This window comes from Falco peregrinus, chromosome 6 (assembly GCF_023634155.1).
Source record: "Falco peregrinus isolate bFalPer1 chromosome 6, bFalPer1.pri, whole genome shotgun sequence".
Classification (NCBI taxonomy): Eukaryota; Metazoa; Chordata; class Aves; order Falconiformes; family Falconidae; genus Falco; species Falco peregrinus.
The window spans coordinates 56,443,149-56,458,941 of record NC_073726.1 but is presented as its reverse complement, the minus strand read 5'-3'; the positions used below and the strand labels follow the sequence as shown (position 1 = coordinate 56,458,941).

At 44.4% G+C, this 15,793-nt stretch overlaps 1 protein-coding gene across 1 annotated transcript; it reads left to right on the top strand.

Annotated features, from left to right (window-relative positions):
* The first annotated feature begins 13,356 nt into the window (after positions 1 to 13,356).
* LOC101921514 (heat shock 70 kDa protein 12B-like) lies at positions 13,357 to 15,107 on the top strand. The gene is given in 3 exon segments (XM_013299097.3): positions 13,357 to 13,483; positions 13,486 to 13,638; positions 14,773 to 15,107. Coding segments are annotated over 3 exon segments (597 nt in total). The 3' UTR covers positions 15,090 to 15,107.
* The last annotated feature ends 686 nt before the right edge of the window (positions 15,108 to 15,793 follow it).

Here is a 15,793-nt window from a genome sequence, read left to right as displayed (position 1 = left end):
CACCCACCCACTCCCCTCACCCACCCACCTACACACACAACTGCACCCACACACACCCCTTGAGACCCTAAGGGCACTACTAACAGCACTAACCAGGTTCTTCTAATGATGTCAATGGGATCTGCTGGGTAATCACAAGGCTGGCTTGCTCCTTCCAAGAGCTGAACCTCCCGCGTGCTGGTCCCAATGCTTTCTTGCAATGGGCAGGAGACTTACTCTGAGCCAAGGCATCTATTTGCACTTTCTCTCTCTATGTATTTGAACACTCATCCTTTGCAGCTGTTAGAAAGTAAAAGGCTGAGGGACAAGAGATAAATTCTCTGGCTACTGACCCACCTGTTCTCTCACCAAAGCTTCCTTCATGTGTGGAATAAATGAAAGTACATCACAGAGAGAGAAAAGGTCAAAACACAGCTAGGAGCTAAGCAGATACTGTGGATTATAACTGGTGGCATACTTATCCTCTGACAGAAGGTATCCTATCCTCCAGAAATTGGGGCTTTTTAGGTTATGGAGCAATAGATGCCAGCTATGAACAAGTTTGAGACCCCAGATGTTGTCTCCATGTCTTCCAAATTACTTAGCTAATTCAGTGTAAGATGAGTTCACCAGAAGCACTGAGGATCAGTGAAGTTATAGGATGTTGCTGCTGCAGAGCATGGGAGGTAAAGCGCAGGATCAGAGATTCGGAGAGTCAGAATAGTGACAGACCTGTGCAGGAAAGGTGGGAGATACCAAACGCAGGGGATACTTCCCATTACGCGTCCAAGCTGGCCTTGCAATTTATTAGCATGCAAATCTAATAACTGGGTCTGTACAGTGGCCTGAAGAGACAACTCTCAGGAGCACCCCAAAAGCTGGGGGAGGCCACAGCCTGCTGCATCGTTTATGTTTCAGTAATATGTCTTAGCAGTACCATCTAACCTTTACCTCTCTCACTTCAATGAGGATACTAGAAAACTGTTTTCTTAGACAGGTTGTAGTGTTGGGTGACAAAAGTGGAGCGCTGAGTGTGCTGCTGATGTTTCAGTCAATGCTGCTACCAGGATATGAGTGATATTTTTAAATTCCACTGGTAGCAGAGAGGCTCTTTCTCCCTCTCTGGACAGTGGGGAGGGCAGAAAGGAAGAGAACACCTGGGCTAGGTCATTGGTGGGAGCAGACAGACAGGTCTCCCACAAAAGTCTGAATGGCTGAGGTGGCAACTAGTTGCATTGTACAGAGCTGAAGAAAAGCCGTTGTGCCTCAGCTCCAGGGATAATCCTGCATCACTGGTAGGACAATAGTGTAACACAGAGGAATCCTTTCCAGGTATCAAGTGGAGGATCTAACCCACTTGGCTATGTGAATTCATTTGTACAGAGCTCTTGTCTTGCAGGAGATGTTGTCTCTGGCAGGGATGAGCAGTTGTTTGCCATCCATCTCTGAGATGTAAGGTAGAGATGTGGGTAGACTTGCCCCTCCTTCATCTGGATGAAGAATCTATGAGTAGGGAAAGGGTCTCAGGGTCTCCACCGACATTTGAAGAGTCTAGGTCAGAACTATCTTAGCTTGGTTTAGATAATGAATGAAACCAAGTGAAGAGGAAGCTCTTGCATGGTTGTGTTGACTGAAGAAAAGGGAGGATAGGAGGGGGAGGAGGTGGTGAGGAATACAATACACTTCTTAGCCTTGGAAGATCCAGTTGTCCCCAGGAGGTATACACAGTGGAAGAAGTTATAGGAGCGCAAGTTATAGGAGAGCTACATTTCAGCAGTAGCAGTAGCAGCAGCATTTCTCCAAGTCTCTTAATGGTAGTATGGAGCCAGAGAAGGAAGGGAAGACAACTCTGGGTTATTTCATGACTGCATCCTGTACAACATGGAGGAAGGCAGGATGTACCTGTGTGACTCATCCTGTTCTTCAGGGACATTCTTGTCTGGAGACTTCAGGGTATCTCAGTACAGTGCAGCAGCAGTAGCAGCAGCAGCCACAATCATTATCCCTGCCCCCAGTGACCTTTCCAGAACAATGGTGTATTGTTGATTGTTCCAAAGTACTTAGATTTAGCTGGGACATTTGATACTCAAATCCAGCATCTTGCTTTGCTGGTAGGAGTGGTTTAAGGAATGCAACCCACACCAAATATGTGGCACAACTCACTACACCAGTGCACATGGATGTTCAGCCCTGGTGAAATCTCACCCTCTAACATCAAGAACTGGGAAAAGAGGTGTTGAATCACAGGCTAGATGTTGTCCTTTGCACCAGGAGATGTGAGAGTCTGGCAACAGGGAAATTTCATGCACAGAGACTCTTCGTGGCAATCAGCAGACCTTTGTTGCTGATGGCTGAAGTACCTGGTCTGTTGTGAGCAGTTAAAAATCCCATAGCTGTGCAGGAAGGAGGCAGCCCCATTCACTGTTTTGGGGCTAGCACACTCTACGCCAAATGAGACCTTTTGCAGGGAGAGAGAAATTGTTGCTCCTTTGAGATCAGCTGAACATATGTAACAGGGTAAAGATGTTTCAGCAGTACCTCAGAGCCCAAGTCTGCTGGATTCTGCGAGGTGCTGTGCAGACAGGGCAAAAAGCCTGCTCCTGCTGCTAATGAAAATCGTAACCAGGAAAACTCTCCAAAGCAAATGACAGTTTATAATTTGCCATTGATTTATTGCAGTGGTGGGTGCATGGGGGATTTTTCCTGCTAAATGCACACCAGGCTGTTCGAGGGTACACATTATATGCAGTAGAGTACTTGCATATTCATAGCACATTACATATTAATTTCATTCACGCACAGGATTGGTTACAAGTTTCTGGCTTCCAATGCAAACTACTGGCATCCTCAGACAGTACCGCTGAAGTTTTCTACCAACTACACCTGCTCCCAAAGTGGGGGTTTGCCCTCCTTTGGGGGGCTATTTGAGTTGGAGGTCTCAACCTCCCGCTACCACAATTACCTTTGCCCTACTTCCAACTAATTTTCTGTAGGTTGCAACACCTTATCAGCTTGTCTCCTCTTGGCCAGAACTTTCTTGGCTTAGAGGCTTCTTTCTGCCTAATTTAGATAACGGTGCTCTTATCATTATCTGTTCTTTGTTTCTCAAGGTTGACTCCCTCGATTAGAAGTGCTTTCATTCATCAGTTTTGACAACTGGAGAGGGTGGGTCACCTTGACCTAAACTTTGTGTGTGACCTGACCTTAGTGTTAGCATATAGTTAAACACTAAATCAGAGTTCGGTAATTTGGGAGTTTAGACAACACTGCCGTGAAGAGAGACTAGGAAGCGTGTGTGTGTATAAGGAACTGATATATTGATAACTGCCTTAAAAATTGCTTAGAGCACAAATTCAAGTGGAATTGGTGCAAAGCTGTTCTGCTCAAATTGAAGAGGAACTGAAACGAGCTGCTGCTGCAAAGTGAGTGCCTGTTGCCCAACTTGTTAACCACAAGGTGGTATAGGATGTAAAGGCTTTAGGTCTTGTGAAGGCGAGATCTAGCTAGTTCTTCCTGGAGGTAACTTCTGTGGTAACATAAGGCAACTGCTCATGTGCACAGCAGTGGCTGTCTAAACCCCTCAAGACCACCGGTGAGGACCCCTGGTAACCTTGCACAGATAGACCACACTCACCCTCGCTTTGTATGTAAAGGAGTAGGCGTCCTCTCAAGAGCATAAAGCTCGAATCGATGAAAACTCGGCTGGGACCCCCACCACCAAGACACCCAGGGTGAGGAGGACCAGTAGGACACTGCTGGATCCATGGATGGTGATATGTCTTTTCTCCCCTCCCCACCTTTCTTTTTATTGAATAGTGACCAGATCTAAGTAAAAACATGTGGCACGGGGCTTGCTTATCCAGGTAAAGTAATCACCATTGAGCTATCATATGTAACCACAAGCCTTGTATTTTGTATTAATAATTCAAAACTGGTTGGTTGGTGTCGTTTCACCTTAATTCAGTCCAATGTTATCATGAACTTGGTTGTTGGTCCCAAAGGGAGGGAGGTCCTCCTTTCGGGTCACAACAGTGAAGCCTGCTAGAAAGGATGCAGCAGTACAAGCCTTCTGAAGGCTTTTAAATCAGCCATTGAAATATAAAGCTTTGTAACTTGAGTATTTCAGCCTAGCGCCAGCAAAAAAGATGTTAGGGAAAGAAAAATCAAAGTAAAGGACCATACATGAGAAGCTGCAGAAGTGATGAGCTTCAGAGATAAAACTGATCCATAGAACAGGCTGACATAGGGTCTGAAAAATGAGGCTAACAACATTTCTGAATGGGTAACAAACAGAGTATGGCAACTTGCCATATATTTACTATTACCCCTATATAATCACATGGCATTTGGCTCAGGGTCATGCTGAAGCTCCTACTTGCTGGTTCTGGACAACTGTCCTGTCATTTACCTTTTAAAGACTGGACAAGATGAAGTGTTAATGCACTGCCCACCGTAGTCTGCAACACCTTAAAATGTATGAAAAACTAGCTATTGTGGTTTTTTTCTCTTTGTGAAAATTGTAGGAAATGTGGTGTGTATGTAATTTTAACTCATCTCCTCTATTCCATAATAAATATTTCCAGTAAAGTTCTTTTACGGCCAGTTTCTCAGAATACTCTGGTTTTCTGAAAGCCAATTTTCTTACACATGCCTGGATCCCAGCTTATGTTGTCAGTGATCTGCAACATGCTCACAGAATAGTGGATTCCTGAGAGAAGCAGAGCAACGTGCTTGCAGAGAGCTGCGCAGAAATTTGCCTTTTTTTCTGGGGACCCTTGAGAAAGTGCCAAGGAGTTTGTGCAGCCAAGGCAACTGCTGGGTTAGAAAGCAGAACTGGAGGAAAGGACTCAGCAGGCACACAGCTGGATTTCCAGTCTTTTTTATTTGGCAAATCTCAAGATTTTCACTGAGTATTTTGTCACACAAGCACATAAACATGCATTTGCCTCATTGCATCCCACTTAACCTGTGAAATACAACTTTTAGACCACTTTGATCAAGAGCTGTGGAGCAGTAAATTGTGCAGAAATGGGAAAGCAGCTGAGTACTAACAGGAAGGCGGCATTTGTGTGGAGATAAGTGGCCTTTTGCCTTCTAAGGGTGGACCTTAGTGTCTGTGTACATGGACCTATTGCACACCTGTCTTCTGAGAGCCTGTTGCAACCTTTGTGAGCCTTGTCTTTTAGCTTCTTGATTTTTTTTCTCAGGTAAGTACATTATTACCCTAGAAGGATGCCTGTTTCCCAATGGGCCACCTTCATGCTTGCTGCTTATTCATTAGCAGAAAGCACGACCCTGCAGTTTGTGCACAGGCACAGGGGAGGGCAGAGGTATCACTGCTGTTAGGGGTCCCACAAAGCATTAGTCCTACTACATGTTGTTGGTGAGGAGACAAGCACCTTCACAGGGTGAGATCCTAGGCTAGAAACACAGATGTTACATAAAATATACATGTTACTGAGGCAAATACCCTCAATTTTTAATACATGTTTGTAAATAATAATTTATTCTAGATGTCCCAAGCCAGAAGCATCTAACTTACTAGCACTGAAAAGATGGCAGTTCATGGGAGAAAGAAAAGCAGCATATTGCACAGCACCTCTTTCATCTTCTTGTGGCCATATGAATGAGTAGCTTGGCTCTGAAGTCAAACTACTTTTCATCCCAGACTACACCTTTCACAATGACTTCTTCCCCACATTTCATTATGGGCCCCAGAAGTGCTGATTTCCTCCAGTGCTCCCAGTCTTTCTTGTCCACGTGCTCTAGGCATTGTGTCAAGCTTTCCCGTAGGTTCCACACAGCTTTAACCGGTGGGTCCTGAAGAAGCAGCAGACAATAAATTCTGCAGCACTGCAGTATGAACTGTCTTTGAATGGAATTTTTTGAGTCAACACCAGCTTGCTGAAAATGAAGTGAGAACAGTTTTCAAAGCTTTGTAATGTTATGTTGATATAATGTTACATTGCCTCTCTGCTCTTGCTCTGTGCAGCTGCTCCACATGAACTAAGCACTGAAACACTTGATTTTTCAAAGCTGGTGGTACCATTTGAGTGGAATAGGCAAGTCCCAGAATCAATTTAAAGGTTCTTTTATTTACCAAGTACTGGCTTATGGAATGTTTCAGCATCCAGCAAACGTGTATTTCCTCAGACAGATCTGCAAAGAGCTTGATAAGGCTGAGCTTTCGGAAAGGCCCAGCAAGCTGCAAAAGGAGGAAGCTGCTCTTTGGAAGCTTCATATATATATGTGATATATATGATATGGATATATTTCCCAGAGAAAAAACACTATAGTCCATTTGGATAGCAAGTGTCAGGGCTCTATGTGCATCAACAGTCTCTGCAAGCTTTCCCCTGCCTTTCCAGGGGTTTGGCCACTTGTGTTTAAGGTCAGCTCTGACATAACATGGCCATATACCCTTGGATTTGACTGTTGTGAAAACAGCCAAGCTGGCAGAAAGGGTGGTGTGAGAAGGAGCTATGAGAAGCCTTACCTCCACCCACATACCTTTCATCACTCGGTCTGAGAGCTGGTCCAAGCTCAGCGGCGGCTGGGTGCTTGCCTGAGCGGTGATGTTGGGATGCCTGTGCCTAGCCTTGCTGGCCCTCACTCACAAACCAATTTCCCAGCTCAGTCTTGATGCGTCTGATTACTGTGGGTTTGCCTGGTGATCACTGGTCTGTGGCTGACCTGGATCACTACCACCAGCCCTGCTTTTTGCACCTTGCTTGGGTCTGGTAGGACTGTGCCCTCGTGGGTGAGGGCACTATCCTGCTGTTCCCCACTGTTACTGGCACAGCTTTGTATCTCCCTTACAAGGTTATGTGTGCTTCTATGCATGCCTGTGAGAATATTTTGGGAGTATGCAGCTGGAAGACCCTCACAAGTGGGAAACAACCCCAAGCAAAAGGGAGACCTCCTGCTTTTTAAATACAAAGCTGCACAGACATGCCAGAAAATTGAACCACTGCCCCTGTTCATGGGCCGTATCTTTACTCACCATGACAATTTGACCGTAAAACTCTGGGTGCTTTTGGCTGCAAGAGTACTTGAAGATATTCCTTATGTCTTGCACCCCCCTCTACAAACCAAGCACAGCACAAAGTGAGCTGTTAGCATGTGGTGTGGCCAGCAGTGCGGCCCCCAAGCACTGGCAATTTTTGTTTCTCAGATTGTGTCAGTCAGCAATGGAGAAGTCACTCATTTCAAGCTTTGGAGGAAGGTACCATAAAAGCAACACAGGGCTGGAAAATGCTTTCTGCGCTCATATGTGCCTCGCCCAGCTGAACAATTCAGTCACGCAGTATATGTCTATGTATCATGGGACATAGAAGGGTTGCTGGAGCTTATCTTTCCACACCCCCACCCCTCTCAGCTCATAAGTTATTCCCACTATCATTGCCAATACATTTGGAGCAGTGTCCTCAGCAGAAGCTAAGTTCTAAATGAATGGCAGATGGCCCTTTTATCCCACTGCCTAGGTCCAGTTACACAGAAACACAGAATACCTGTTCAGTGTTGGTCGTGGCATCATTCAAAGGTGGAATGTCAAGAACTGTGAACGTGTTAGTTGCTCTCTGCTGTATATCTTTCTCACAGGCATCAAACAGCTTCTGCAGCGCAAAGACAACAGCTGATTACAGCAGCAATCACAGTGAAACAAGAGGCATAGTGTGGAAACCATGTGCTGAAACCACATCTGCATTAAATTGTAGGGCCACCGATGGATTGAAAGATATTCTCAATACCTGGGAAATAAAATGTCTCATTGAACTGTTTGCATGTTGAAGCCCATTCTTCAGCATCTGCAGAGCCTTATTATTGTCACAACCAATGCTAATAATGGCATCATCTCAGCTTTATCATTTAACTCATACCATTTTGGTATTTTCCTTCAGATCCCCCCAGAATCAGACCAGTGAGTCAGAACAAGGTCTTCCATCTAGTACTTAAAGCATTAACAATAAGGAAACTGGACTATGTTTCCCCACTTTTGCTTAACATGGGTGAGATACGGGACTGAGATTTGAATGCACCCTTCTGAAAGGCAGAAGGAAGCAAGTCACTGTTAGTTTGCTTTCTACAGCAGGCCCTGATGGACTGGAAAATCAGAGACCCAAACTTAGTCCCCAACCCTATCTGATACAGAAATACTAATGCTCAAAGCCTGTTATACTGGCTATACCACATTGATCTGGTAAGAGTCAGATCAAGAAAATGGACACGAAGAAACCTTAATTAGCTGCTGCCAGTTCTATATGAAATATATGGAGCTGTGGAAGCCCTGAATTTTTCCCAGTTTTGTAGCCTGAGCAACTCATCTGCAGCACAACAGTCAAATGCCGAGGGTCTTTCATTGTCTCAGAGTGCTTGTGCATGTCCATTGCTTTAGACAGGAGCTCTTTGTTTTTAGGGCATGAAGGATGTTAAAAAACTTAGCTATGACAAGATGAAACAATGAATAAATGTAACTATTTTGCAGCATGTTATGAATCTATTCCATGAATCCCATGTTTTCTACAAAGCACTTAACTATATTATATAGCTGGCAGGAAGCTTTTATGGGGAAAATAGTGCTTTCTCAGCTCAGTTCTGCATGATCACAGGGGAATCTGATCAAAGAGCAGCATTTTGACTAAGTCATTGTAGGCTGGCTTCTTTTATTAACATGTTCACCCTGGGAATGTCTCCTTCCCTTTCCAGAACAACCTAAGCCATCTTCTAGAAATCAGTTACAAAGAGATGCTGGCAGGTTGGAAGTCTGGGGGGAAGATGTCTGGTCAGAAACCGAGTCCCTAAGGACTGGAGGAAGCAAGAAGTATGGGGCTCTTCAGTGTAGAAACACACATAGCATCAGAAATCTGAATAAATACCTTACCTTGACTCTAACATTTTGATCTTGTCTTTCAGCTTCTTATATTCCTCTTTCTCCTGAAGCTCTGTTTGGATGAACCCTCCAGGAAGTGCTCTGAAACAGATATCTTGTGCGATCTCTTTATTTGTACTTAGACACTGTGACAACTGTGGACTTGCCCTTATTGAATAGTCTGAATTCCAGCAAAAAAGTTGTGAGGTGGAAGAGTGCAAACGTCCAGAAAAAGTTCTAGGAGAGCTTAACCTCCCCTGAAAGCCCCCACCTAGGATTTATGCTGAAATCAAGGGAGAAAAACTATTTACATCAGAAGAAAGGGAGGCAGGGTTGAGAGGAACCAGAGGTTGAAGGCTTGAACAGAACACAAGCGTTCTCCACTTGTTAGAATCTACTCATCTTTTCTCTAGTTTTCTCCATTTTTAACATCAAAACACTATCACCAAATATCCCAGACTCTCCAGAGAGTTCTGTTCTCCTGGATACCCAGACATCTGCAGAGAAAGGAAACATCAGTCTCCTGTTCCTCCAGTGCATGAAATTGTCCCGTTTCCAATGCCCAGTCTTTAGATGATACCACTAGAGTTTAAAAAAGCTGTTTCTACACAATGATCCTGGGTTGATTGCAGACTCACATCCTAAAAGTGCTGGGAATTTTTTGCTTTTTACCATTCACCAGAGGTTTTTAGAGATTGTGTCTTCTGTATTACAGATCTCAGAATGAGTATATGCAGCCCTAATATAAAGGGGACCTCCCATCCCATGTTTCTTCTCCCCCCTTTCAGAGTAAGCCATACCATCTTACATTCATATTCTGATCTTGTGAATCATCTCATCAAGTTTCTGCTCTTTCAGTTAAATTACTTTTATTATTACACTTTTATTACTTTGCCTTACATCAGCCCACACCTCAAACTTGAAGCACTCTGGAAGAGAACTCCAAGGTTCCAGAAAGTCGGAGTATTCCTTCACTACCAGGCTGTCCATGACTGCACACCTACAAACCCTTCATGACCCCACAGATACTCCAGCCACGATCAGAAACTAAAATACCACAGCCTGTATTCATGGAAATCCCAACAGGAAAGCCTCTTCTCCACAAAGCTGTGCAGGATGAGTACAGAGTTCATTCACTCCTGGCCTTAGTCACTGAGAATGATTTATGTTAGCATTTTATCCCCAAGATGCTATTCATTAGGCTATAATTTATTTTTCTTTCCTCCTGACTAACAATTTCCCTCCTCCTTGCCGAGTACCCTTGCTACTATGTCTTTTGTCAGCGCTTGCCTAGTTCATAAGAGGGCAGTTTTCACAACAAAATCCCAGGACTGACTCTGCACATCTACTCAAACTGTCCTCAGAGCTGCTTTTACTACCTCCCCTTTCTATATTAGGCTGGATGCCATTATATTGAGGGCTGCTGTTAAGGTAGGCATTCCATATTCAGAGTATTTGCACAGAAGTGAAAGTTCACCTCAGAACATGACATGTTTTGATGTCACACAGCCTGGTCATGTACCCTGATCTGCATTCCAAGACAGCCCTGTTTCAGAGGCCGTTCATGCCTGGCCATGACAATGCAGTCAAACAGGAGAATGAAATTTTGGTCTGTCCTGCAGGGCAGAGCTGTGATAACCGAGGCTTGAGTATGTTTCAGTGACAATTGCAGAAACTGTGATTTCCCCCGTTATACATATTCTTAACATAAAGAATCACATTACTTGTGGGAACTATCCTGAGACTGTAGTCAAGTATCAACAGAGCCAAACCAAACTCTTCTGTTGCTGTCCATCTATCTATTGGGGAAAAAAAGAAATAATAAGCTACATTAGAGTCACTAAGCAAGTATCCATTAACGTCCTAAGAAATGCACAAGCTAACTTCCTCCCTCCAATTCCCAATCAATCTGTAGGGAAAAAAAGAATAGAGACCAAAACTTAAAGCTGTGCTTTGCCAGGTGGGTGGTTTGTGATTCTATGAGTTAGCACCAATAGTGCAAATAAAATACTCTGAAAGTGTAAGATCTGCATGTTACGTGGTGCAGATTAAAAAGGTTCTGTGAATTGGCTCTGGATTCCCAATATCAGATTACCAATGGCAAAATTCATTGCTAACTCACAGCCATCCTTGTGTCTGTCTTATTTGTAATCTTCTCTTCAACTTGTCCTAGGGTACACTAGTTGGAGTTGCTCATCAGGGACCATGCTAAACACTGCAATTTCTGGTCACCAGACTCACCTTATTTCTTCTTCCATCTGATCCACTCTTTTTGCTAGATCATAATGTGAAGCCTCTAGCCTTGAGGTTATGTCTCCAGAGACTGACAGCTGCCTCAAGTTATCAAACACTTGTCTGAGGGAAAAAAAGGGAATTCTTATAATGAAGGGAAAAAAGGTCACATACTCTAAGCAGGTACCTTATTAAGGACAGCACTCAGTGGAAGCTCTATGGCTACATCTATGCTAGCAAACAGATCACCAAGACAGAGGCTCCAGGGCATGTGATGGCCCAGCACACACCTGGATGCAGTTTTGGCACAAGTGAGATAGCATTCCTCCAGATTATGCCTGTTACAGTTCAGAGGACTGCGCAGGCCAGGGTTTGAGCAATTAAGGCTGGAGGAAATGGGCAAGATGCAGACAACTCTTGAAAAACTAACTCAACCCAGACCTGCAGAGTGTGTGGAACAGCAAATGCAGGCAGCTGTTCTGCTGAAACTAACTTTGCAACATAAGGGTATGGGGTATTTTAATAGAAGAGAATAAAGCTCTATATTCTGATAGTAATTTTTTATTTCTATAACTGCTGTGTCCCATTTCCAAATGAGGATCTCAAACATCAACTATTATTGCAGAGACAATCCCAGACTGAGGTGCTGCTGCAGCTTGGTTACAGGTGGAACAGACAGCAAACTCCTTCCTGCAACCAGGCAATGTCAAAGAAAGCCCAAGCATGAGGCTTCACCATCAGTTTATGCTGATCCAAGTCTGCACAGCTGCTGCAAAGGACTGTCCTGCCCCTCTCTCTCAGCACCTTTTCTTTCTTCCTCCACTGAAACAGATTTTGTTTTTATTTACTTGGATTTCTTCCTTTCCAGTTAAATCACTTCATTTCCAGTCTTTCACTGAGGACACTTTTTCTTTAATCTCAACAATCCAGTGTATAATCTGCATTTAAGTCAGCCTTTGCCTGCAAAAAAAAAAAAAGAACTTAGAGACCAACTCCCTGAAGTCCAGGATGTGTTACACTATTTATACCATTCTTTCCAATTTCTCTTTCTCTTACACCCATTTAAGATCTGCCTCACCCATTGCAGCTGAACTTGAGCAAATTAACTGTCCCTGTGACAGATGGGAAGGATAGGAATTAGAAAACAGAACTTTTAGTGAAATATTTCACAACCAGGAAATGTTTGCAGTCCTTTGTCACAACCTGTCCTGGTTTAACCCCATCCAGCAACTAAGCACCACAGAGCTGCTTGCTTGCTCCCCCCAACCTGGAGGGGTGGAGAGGAGAATTGGAAAGGAATGTAAAACTCAAGGGTTGAGATAAGAGCAATTTAATAATTTAAGCAGAATAAAAAAGGTAAGAATGATAACAAATAATAACAGTTATAATGGAAAGGTGGGGGAAAGGATAAAACCCAAAGGAACAGGGAGAAAGGAAAACAAGTGATGCACAGTACAACTGCTCACCACCCCCTGACCGATGCCCAGCCAGCCCCCAAGCAATGATCCCCAGGCCCCAGCTAACCCTCCAAGTTTCTATACCAAGCATGACGCTCCATGGTATGGAACACCTCTTTGGCTGGTTCAGGCCAGCTGTCCTGGCTGTGTCCCTTCCCAGTCTCTTGTGCCCCTCCAGCCCTCTCACTGGCAGGGCCAGCATTACCCAGCAACAACTAAAAACTTCAGCGTGTTATCAACATTGTTCTCACATCAGAGCCAAAACCCAGCACTCTGTGAGCTACTAAGAAGAAATTTAACTCCATCCCAGCCAAAACCCCCAAACACAACCCCCAAAAGACTTTGTAGAAATATTCAGACCTACTAAGGTTAAACTTGGTAAGTTTAGCCAGAAACACCTGCTGTGCAACATACCTGCCACCTTCTGCAGCCATCTCGCTATGGTCAGTGTCCTTACACGGTCCTTTAAACATCCCTGTTGTGCTGTAGGAAGAAAACTCTGGTGAACCAATGCTTTTACAACAGCAGAAAATGTTTGCTGAAATGAGTGGCAGCACAGGGAACTGTGCTGCCAGGAGCACCAGAAGCTACTGCAAGTGTCAGTAGCTTGCTTTCTTTCACAAAGGGATCCTTCTGTTTTAAGTAACAAACAAGAGCTCCTCCACTTTCTGGGAAATAACACTATTTCTTTGCACAGTATGTAGTATCACGCTCGTTTCCTGCCAATGAAGTCAGAGAAGGGTGGCTTTGCCTTGCAACATTCAGTTTCATTGCAGTCCCATTGCTCCCCTGCAGCATACCCCTGCACTACAACTGGCCATGATCAGCAAGTCAGTCTTCATTGCTGTAGATTTCAGCACGTCCTACAGTGGGTACTGTTTTTCCCTTACTTCAAGTACAGGCCAAATCCACCAAGTGTACTGGGGAACAGAGCATGGGCTCAAACCCTAAAGACACCCACATGCATCTTGTTCAACCAGGAGCAGAAGTTCAAGAAGTTTGGCTATGATGCTGTGATGAAGTACAAGAGCCTGCCCCATGGAAAAGCTGACAACTGGTACTTCTTCCAGGACTTCAAGATGAAGCTGTACAACACACTAGGTGGAACAGTTACTGCTAATGAGAGTCAGAGCTATTAATTTGAGGGGTGGGTGGTTAGGGGTATTGGTGAAGAGGGCTGAGTAAATCTGGCTGATTAGTGTCGCAACAGAGGGAAGACACAGTCACTCAATATGAGTGATCAGCAGACTTCGTTTATTGAACCTTACAGTCACCTTTTATGCCTTTTTATAATTAGCTCATACATATTACAAAAGTTAAGCTCATTATTGGTTAGTTGCCTAAATACCAAGCCCGCCCCTAGTTTCTCTTCTGTAGTTATCTGTTCCCACCTGCAACATTCTTTTCCCACCGAAATCTTCCTGTTATTGTGTAACAAGAACAGCCAAGGATAGTGTAACTTTTGCTTTACTTCAGATAAGCTGAGAGCGACGTGCATTTTTGTCCAGCCAGCTGGACTATGTCTGTGACCCTTTTCAGCTAGCCAGTTATCCACAGATGAGGACTAATAAAAGGAAATCAAAGGGTATCTTTATGATCTTAAGAAGAAATTACTTGCTTTCTTAGTTAGCCAAAAGCTTCATGACACTGTTCATTGTCTAAAGACAGTAAAACCTGACTGCACACGTGAAACCAGATACTTCTTGTTAACAAAAAGCTGCCTTGCTCCGGAGCTTCTAGTCTCTCTGTGGCTCCCTGCCTCAGTTCTCAACAGGCAACAAGTGAAGTTTCCTGGAATTCAAATGAGGTGGGCAACCTTGGGGTCACCATAGAGACTCCTCCCATGTTATATACTTACCCTTAGCTTGTCTCTCCCTCCCCTGAAATGGTGTGCTCAAGCCAGTTTAAGAGTGGCTAGCTGTCCTTCAAGCACATAATGGCTATCATTTCTTTCTGAAGGCTCTATGTTAGTTTAGAGTCATTCACAGCTTTTTCTGTGTTTGCTCATTCAGCCAAACATCAGGCTACCTTAGGGCCTCCTTGTCTGTGCTCTGGGGTCCCACAGGACTTCCCAAAACGTGGAATAACCCAGAGCACAGGGCCAGCCCCAGACAGAGGGGGTTTGGACACAGGACTTAGTTCTGTGCCATATGTTGAGCAGTGTTCAATGTGACGGGGACAGGCCTCATACTGAGACTGCAATGTGTAACCCTGAGATTTTTTTTTTGTAGCAAGTCACATCTGACATGGAGCTGAAAGCCATCAATGGCAAGAGGCTTCCTGCCCTCACAATCTTTTCCAAAAGCCCGTGCTACCTGAAGGAACATGCCCTGAACACCATCCAAGAGGCCTATGTCCAGACTGTCTGCAGCCAGGAGGAGATCACCTGGTTCGTTACTGTCCCAGTCATATGGAGTGCTGCTGCCAGGCAGTTCATGCAGCTGGAAGCAAAGGAGGCAAAAGCAGGGGTTATCCCATTTCCTCAAATTATCTTTGGAGATTTTCCTCAATATTTAAACAACCTGTATGCCGTGGTTTACCCTGGCTCATAATTAAGTACCATGCAGCCACATGCTCACTCCCCCCTTCACCCAGAGGGATAGGGAGGAGAATAGAAAAGGAAAACTAAACTCAAGGCTTGAGATAAGAACAATTTCATAATTGAAATATAATAATAATAGTAGAAGATAAAGGATGGGGGGAGGAAGGAAAACATGTGACTACCTGCTGACAGATGTCCAGCCAGTCCCTGAGCAGCTGTCCAACCTCCAGCCAACCTCCCCAGTTTATATACTGGGTATGATGTGCTATGGTATGGAATACCTCTTTGTCTAGTTTGTGTGAGCTGTCCTGGCTGCATCCCCTCACAGTCTCTTGTGCTCCTCCAGCCCTCTTGCTGGTAGGGCCTGAGAAACTGAGAAGTCCTTTACTTAATATGAATATTAACCAGCAACAACTGAAAAATGTCAGTGTGCTATCAACGTTCTCACACCAAATCTAAAACACAACACCGCACCAGCCACTAAGAAGAAAGTTAACTCTGTCCCAGCTGAAACCAGGACACCTTATTTCAAATTTCAGCCTACCAGGGTGAGAAATTTCTCATGTTGGGAGTGGTGGGGTGTCACAGCACTATCAAAACTAGCCAGCTGCAACAAGGCCTTTACCATCCCATACCAGGTTAACATCGATAAGCAGTTCCCACACCTTGCCCCAGCACAGCCACCAACCCCCCCACAAGGTTTCAAAAGTTCAT